At 33.6% G+C, this 7,758-nt stretch overlaps 1 protein-coding gene and 1 long non-coding RNA gene across 4 annotated transcripts in view; one reads left to right on the top strand and one right to left on the bottom strand.

The window, feature by feature from the left end:
- Positions 3,716 to 6,020, bottom strand: LOC107641751. Of its 3 annotated transcripts, none has more exons than XR_002362611.1 (3): positions 5,890 to 6,020; positions 5,033 to 5,289; positions 3,716 to 4,716 (listed from the first exon to the last, which is right to left on the bottom strand). It is a non-coding gene; the product is annotated as an uncharacterized LOC107641751 (long non-coding RNA). The 3 variants fall into 3 exon arrangements; XR_002362610.1 differs by lacking the exon at positions 5,890 to 6,020 and having other exon boundaries at positions 3,716 to 4,465; positions 4,568 to 4,716; positions 5,033 to 5,460; XR_001620412.2 differs by lacking the exon at positions 5,890 to 6,020 and having other exon boundaries at positions 5,033 to 5,465.
- LOC107643283 overlaps positions 5,945 to 7,758 on the top strand; it is a gene marked incomplete in the record, with an annotated part of 2,519 nt that continues 705 nt past the window's right edge. The window contains 4 exon segments of the mRNA XM_016346877.2: positions 5,945 to 6,072; positions 6,159 to 6,299; positions 6,837 to 6,936; positions 7,681 to 7,758. Of these exon segments, the coding sequence (XP_016202363.1) occupies positions 6,037 to 6,072; positions 6,159 to 6,299; positions 6,837 to 6,936; positions 7,681 to 7,758 (355 nt within the window).

Raw genomic sequence — 7,758 nt, 5'->3', positions numbered from 1 at the left:
TGCCATAAATTTAAGGTGTTTGCTATGGTACGATGATAAATTTATACGTACCGGTACAATAAAAACAAGAACAAATTAAAACACGAAACTTGGATTATATTTTCCACATCAGTAATTAATTTTTTTTTCTTTAAATATATATCATATCAATATTTTTACTAAACTATCCTTATATTTTAATAAAAATAAAAAATATTTTTTTATTTAATATTATAAAAAGACTCCTTTTTCCTTTTTCTTTTTATATTAAACAAAAACTATTCTAATCCTTTTAATTTACTCAAAATTCAATTAACCTTAATTTGAACCAAATTAAAAATTAAAATCACAATACATTTGATTATTCATATACTAGAAAATTACTTGATCTCTCATGAACCCTAATCTGATATCCCATTCATAACAAAAAGAAGAACACACCTAAAAAATAAAATTATTCTTTATCATTATATACCAATCTACCAATAAAATACATCCTCACCTCTAATCTCCTCCCCGAACAGCAGCAGCAGCTTATCTTCACCTTCTCCCTCCCTTGCAGCCGTGCTCTGTCTCCATCGTTCTTCACGCTTCACGTAGTAGCAGCACGCACGAGCAGCCGCCTTATCGTTCTCCACGCATCAACAGCCCTGTGTCGCCCTCCGTGCAGTGCAGCCATCGTGTCGTCCTCCACGTAGCAGCAACTCCGTATCGCTCTCCGTGCCTTCCTCCACTCCTCCCTGTAGTTGCCACTCTCTGTGTAACATGGTAGTTTCCAAAGGTGTGTAACAAATATACCCAGTTCATTTCGTGGCATTCAAATTGAAGTAAATAATTCAGTGTTTTGGTGATTCAATATTAACTTTCTATATTTTTGCAATGTACAGAGCACCAATAAAAAACTGTTATTGACTTAGCTTGTAGACTTGTAGTCGTTGACTTGGTGGAATATATTGTAGCTAAAAACTCCAATGTGACATGATGAAAACTTATTATTGAGTCTTTTGCTTCAAAATTATGAACAGACTAGAGTCTCTGGATTGTTGACAAATGCTCCGTTTATGCTGAATGTGGGTTGTGACATGTATGTGAACAATCCTGAGGTTGTTCTACACGCACTCTGCATTGTGTTTGCTTCACTTAGATATTTAAATGTGAGTTGTGAATTTGTTTTTTGATTTGTGAGTTGAATTGTAAATTTGTTTTACTAGTTCTTTGTGATTTGTGAGTTGAATTGTGAAGTTGTGTTTTGATTTGTAAGTTGAATCCATGCCTTTTTCTATGTATGGAAATGCAAATTTTGCTACTAGTTCTTTTTTCCAGCACAGGGGTCAGTGAAAGGCTTTTTCTGTTTTGAATAAATGATTAGAAGTAGAGCTTTTCTATTAGAAGCGGGCTTCAAATTTGTTAGGTCTTCATGTCTTCGATTCACTTTTTTACGAAATCTAGGTTTTTAAAATTTCTAATTTTCTATTTGGTTGTTTTTGCTTACTGGCAAATCAAGAATCCAATTTCCTTGGTTTCTAAGGCTTTTGATAAAATTATCTTACGTTAGATTAACCTCTCAGTATAATTGCTCGTAGATATATATAATGTCAGTATTACTCAAGGCATAGGATCATCACAATTATATAGAATGGTTTAGTTTAGTCGAAGCAGTTAAAAAAAATTCACTCAAAAATCTCACTGGAATGCCTTATTAGCTTAAAATTTGAAAGAATTATTTATTTTTGTGATTATAAAAGATCTGTTCAATTTAAAATTAAGCAGAGAAAAAGTTTATTCAGTGCATTATAGACGGTTAATGTATTGATGCAAAATTGAATCGAGTCATATATTTAGATGATAGGAAACTTTATTTGATGTGATTGGGTAATTGGAGAGGAACTTGGTAGGTTTGGAAAACAGGTGGTGAAGATCCATCATTCATGGTCAAGGTTGATTCCCAGAACTTAGAAAATATGTTGGGATTTTCTGAAGCTAACTTGTCAAGCGAATCCAATTCTTTCATGACATATTTTATTCGTTGTTTTAAGTGAAAATGTATTCCTTCTGAAAGATAAACATTGTAGATACAACTTTCTTTTTCTATTTTCTTTGATTTTTTGAGTCAAATGTAAGATACGATCCCATATGAACTTTTATGTTTGTATATTGTTGAAGGGTTAGAAGAGAAGAAGCACGTTTAGATTTTTTTGAAAGTTTCAATTTTTGGTTTGGCAAATTTTTTATTCATGAGCGCAGAAGTGATTTTGCATTCAAAATCACGTGGAAGCAACCATTTTGAGCTTCTTCGTTTCACTAACGGGCTTTTAGCCATCAACGTTCAATCTTTATTTATCTTTTACCAACTTTATCCTTTACGCATGTTATTGTATTATTTATGAAATTTTTATTATTTCTGTTTATATGAACTTTTTTTTCTATTATTTATTATTTTTGTTCTTTGTTAATTATGTAAGGTTTCATTCTAGTTATCTTTTTTTTAATGTTAATGAAGTCTTTTTTTAGTTTAAGTTGAATCCTTATTGAAGTTTTATGGCCTACATTATATATAATTTAAATTTAATATACAAGTTATGGTTAATGATCTTTTTTTATCCAACTTTTAATTGCCAAACTATAATTTTTTTTACTAGTTATTTTTATTTATGTTATTTTTTACATATATATTCTATCACCATCGCCCATCATGCCTCACGTAGAAGAGCAAATAAGACGAACTTCAGAGAAGAGACAATGAATAGTAGAAAAGAGGAGACGATGAACATACCAAAACAAATGAAGATAATTGATAATGGATTAATTTAAGTTTTTTAAACAAATTTTGGATACTAATTTGAGTTGAACTCATTATTTGTCCACATCAGCGTACTGCACTTAAGAGCACGCATCAACAATATTAAAATTGCTGGTGAGTTTTGGACTAACGTGAATTCATGTTTTCGCGAGTTAAAAGTTAATTTGGTCATTTTAAAAAGTGAGGGACTTAATTGATTCAAGTTAAAAATTTTAGAGGCTATTTGGGACATTACTTTAATAGATAAATATTACTTAATAAATAATCAAATTAGTAGAATTTTTAAATAATAAAGAATCTTCTTTAACCAAGAATTAATACTTATTCATATAAAATAACAACAAAAAGAAGGACTTCTTCAAAAGAAGTTCTCTGTTCCCATCGGTCAAAAAGCAAAACAACCAAGAGAGAGGTTCTTGGATTCCACATGTGTGTTATGTATTTGCTGTTTTGAATTTATTCTTCCCTTGTCTATAGGAATGACAACATTACTCAAATTCACAGGTATCCATTCTGCCCCTACTTGTTCGGGGTGAATTTTTAGCAGGGCGTGGTCTTGGAAGGAGGAAGCGGGTCATGTTTAGGTAATATCCGCCCTATCCACCCCAATATATATAATATATGTAAAATAATTAGTAAAATAATTAATAATATTGTATCGTATTTAAATTTTTACTTTAATTTATGTTATATATGTGATGATGGTTATATAAATTTTGAAATTTAATTTTATTTATTAGATTTTAATAATTATAGGGGCGGAGCGGGTACCCGCAGGGACGGGTTAGGGTTCAACCATTTACTACCCGCGGGTAGGAGCGGGGCGGGTTTTATGCGGGTTATTGTAAGGCGGGGCGAGGTCGGGTAGAGCAAAAATCCTCCCCTACCCGCCCCGTTGCCACCCCTAAATTGGATGTATTAAGCCCTACGTGAAAGAAACAATGAAGCAACTTTTGACCCATGTGAAAGTTTATTCTATTTCACAGCCAACTTTGGGCTCTCAAGTAAAGAAGAAATTTGTTTGGATAAAATTTAATGCAAGATCCAACACCCAAATGTAAAGGTCTTGAAAAAGCAAACCTTCAGAAAAATTTCAAGAACTATTATCAGTGAAAAACTCAGCTCACAAACTATTTATAGATAAGCAAAATTTATCAATTACTAAACATGTGATTTAGAGATCTGATATGAAGGCATGTAAAGAATTGTTCATAAATACCAGTCCACATCAAAGCACAAACATAGTAAAGCTTAGCTCATTCCCATTCTACAGTCTACTATCTGTATTTTTGTATTTAATAAAGAAAGGGAAGAGCAGAGATAGAAATCCAGCCTGGATATGCACCAGAAGAGATTATGGACACAGAGCAGACTTACTTTGGTTCTTTCCTCTTTGCAGAAAAGACTCGAAGAGCTGTAAATCTCATGCATTTGTTCAAAAGCAACATAAATTCCATCAGCTATGACTAATTAAATAACATGCTCATGGATATCATAAGTTATGCCTTGAGTCACATCACATTACTCTCTCAGAGATTAGAAAAAATGAACCCTTGGGTATTATTCCCTCCATAATTCTTCATCAACATACTTAGCAAAAGGCATGAAATGTAATTCCAAAGGATTTAAATTTGATGACACCAACACCAAATTTCTCTTCATCCGACAATTAAGAGTAATGATGATCTAAATGTGAAACAGTGGAAGGTAAATTTTTAGGCATTTGGTCAGTGTCCAAAGATAAAACTCACTACAATTAATATGTATTAGTATTATATGCGATGGTACTTATATGAAAGTTTGAAACATTTCTCAGGTGGAATATTATTTTCTTGATCTTTGGACTTGGCAAATTCTGCAAAATCCTTGAGGCATGCCAAAAACAATGTCATTGCTTTGTCTAGCGTGTACTCCAGAACAAGTTCACTGGACCGAACCTGCAAAATCAAGGATATATTGCAATTGAGGATCCAAAGCAATTGGTTTATATAGACATAACATAACACAATAAAAACAACTAAACAAATTAAAGCCTTTGCAATTGTTCATAGAAATTAAAGATCAATAATTCTTAGCTACAATATATTCCACCAAGTCAACGACTACAAGTCTACCAGCTAAGTCAATAACAGTTTTTCATTGGTGCTCTGTACATTACAAAAATATAGAAAGTTAATATTGAATCACCAAAACACTGAATTATTTACTTCAATTTGAATGCCACAAAATGAACTGGGTATATTTGTTACACACCTTTGGAAACTACCATGTTACACAGAGAGTGGCAACTGCAGGGAGGAGTGGAGGAAGGCACGGAGAGCGATACGGGGTTGCTGCTACGTGGAGGACGACACGATGGCTGCACTGCACGGAGGGCGACACAAGGCTGTTGATGCGTGGAGAACGATAAGGCGGCTGCTCGTGCGTGCTGCTACTGCGTGAAGCGTGAAGAACGATGGAGACAGAGCACGGCTGCAAGGGAGGGAGAAGGTGAAGATAAGCTGCTGCTGCTGTTCGGGGAGGAGATTAGAGGTGAGGATGTATTTTATTGGTAGATTGGTATACAATGATAAAGAATAATTTTATTTTTTAGGTGTGTTCTTCTTTTTGTTATGAATGGGATATCAGATATTAGATTAGGGTTCATGAGAGATCAAGTAATTTTCTAGTATATGAATAATCAAATGTATTGTGATTTTAATTTTTAATTTGGTTCAAATTAAGGTTAATTGAATTTTGAGTAAATTAAAAGGATTAGAATAGTTTTTGTTTAATATAAAAAGAAAAAAGATATTTAAATCTTTTTATAATATTAAATAAAAAAATATTTTTTATTTTTATTAAAATATAAAGATAGTTTAGTAAAAATATTGATATGATATATATTTAAAAAAAAATTAATTACTGATGTGAAAAATATAATCCAAATGTCGTATTTTAATTTGTTCTTGTTTTTATTGTATCGGTACGTATAAATTTATGATTGTATAGTAGCAAACATCTAAATTTAATTGAAACTAGTTGGAAAAGATGAAAGTGTATGGGTAGACTAAAATTCACGTGAGAAGAATATTTAACTTAGATGAAAAGGCGAGAGGGAAAAGACGCACTCCAAAATGATATAAACGAAAGTCCGCAGAGACAAAATGCATCTGTGATCTACTGTGTCGTGTGCCTTTGCCGCTCTCTCTCTCTCTCTCTTCTGGTTGGGACTGTGGGGAAAAATATACACAGCCTTGGGGGGTCAATTCGAGTGTATGCGCGCGATGGAAATAGCGGAAACTCCTAAGTTGGCAAGAATCCTTCTTCATTAGCTACCTTGCTTTCTTAATTCTTTAATTCTTTAATTTGTAACTGTTCCATTGCCATTTGTCATCAGCCTCTGGATTCGGATCGCTTTGCTGCCGATAGCTTTGTCATACACATCAATGCCTTCTCTTCCTCTTTTCCCACCACCACCGCCGCCGCCGCCACCACCACCACCACCACTCCTCCTCCTAATAATAATACCAGAATCACGGTACTCCTCTCCCTCTCTACTTTCCTAAATCATATTTACTCTTCTCTTTCTTCTCTTGCTCCAATTTATTCATAATTTAGACTCCTCAAAGCTCAAAGTTACTAGTCTCACTTTTTTTATTATTTTTTTCGGTGCATTATTATTGCTGTTGGCCTATTGCACTTATTAATCTTAATGCTAAACTTCGCAATCATGCTGCCATTTTCCCTATATATTAATATTAAAAAGAAATGAACATTGCCACTGTCGTTAATTTATTATTAGTATTATACACTGAACTGAAAGGACAATATCCATTGATTTTTCTTTTTTCCTTTTTTTTTTTGTTTTTTGGCGCCCACTGGTTCAAGTGTCTTTCTCAAGATTATTGCTAGTACTACCAATTACTTCGCCCTTAACATTTATTTTGAACGGATTATGAAAGGTTAAAATTACAGCGTCAGCAGGCTATCTAATTTAACCATTTTAACTGTGTAACCCTTTTAGTCTTACTTATAAATTTTATTTTTAAAAATAACTTTAAAAAAAAAGTTGCAGAGGAGCCTTTCGAGGAAAGGATCTCAGCGTGGGGGCGAGAGGAAGGTGAATGAAAATGCAACACTTCATGATAGGGATACTGCTACATCCTCACCAAAAGGTACTCTTGTATTTCCTTGCAAATTATATTATATTTTGTTTTATATGAATATCTGATATAGCCAGGGGGGACCATGCGATCCACCTATATTGTTTCTTTTGTTTTAGTTGAACAGAATTATAATATAATGTAATTATCACCGCATTTGTTTGTTTGCATTATTATTAGCTCAGAAATGCTAGCTGGCCATGGTTCATTGTAGATGTAAGACAGTAAGAGTAGAACACAACCACAGAGGTGACAAAATAAACTTGTCCTTCATTCCTCCATACCTTAATTTGTTTATGTCTCAATTAATTAAAAATATTTTATTACCAAGCTGTGCATGTGTGGGGTGCCCCTGATTGAAGGTCTCGCCTTGCTGGATTATTATAATCGCAGTCTCTATCATCATCATCATATAGAATGATAAACATCTATCCGTTATATATGTATAGGCTGTAAGTGAAAGTGAAAGAGGACCCTACGACTGCGGGGTCAAACATATATAGCAGAAGGATGATTACATTTACATGGCTAGCTAGTTGGTTAGGGGAAAGTGAATGATTACATTACATTTACATGCCTAGTTTGGTGCAAGTACATTGCAATGGTAGTTTCGGGGGTTGGGGACTTGGGGCTACAAGTTGTGAAATAGATATAACAAATTCCCTTTTACCACTTGTATATATTGTATATGTATAGTTTTTTTTTCTTTGTATTGGTATGATGGGTGGAATTGATGATTGAAGTTGTGTGCAGCAGTTGGTGGGTCATGCACGCCCGAAAAGGCCGCACTACTGGGAGTAGGGTCCATCGATCATTCCATCAACCCACACATCC

The sequence above is a fragment of the Arachis ipaensis genome, chromosome B05 (assembly GCF_000816755.2).
Source record: "Arachis ipaensis cultivar K30076 chromosome B05, Araip1.1, whole genome shotgun sequence".
In the NCBI taxonomy this organism is placed as follows: domain Eukaryota; kingdom Viridiplantae; phylum Streptophyta; class Magnoliopsida; order Fabales; family Fabaceae; genus Arachis; species Arachis ipaensis.
The sequence above is the reverse complement of the archived record's forward strand: the minus strand, read 5'-3'. Positions and strand labels throughout refer to the sequence as shown.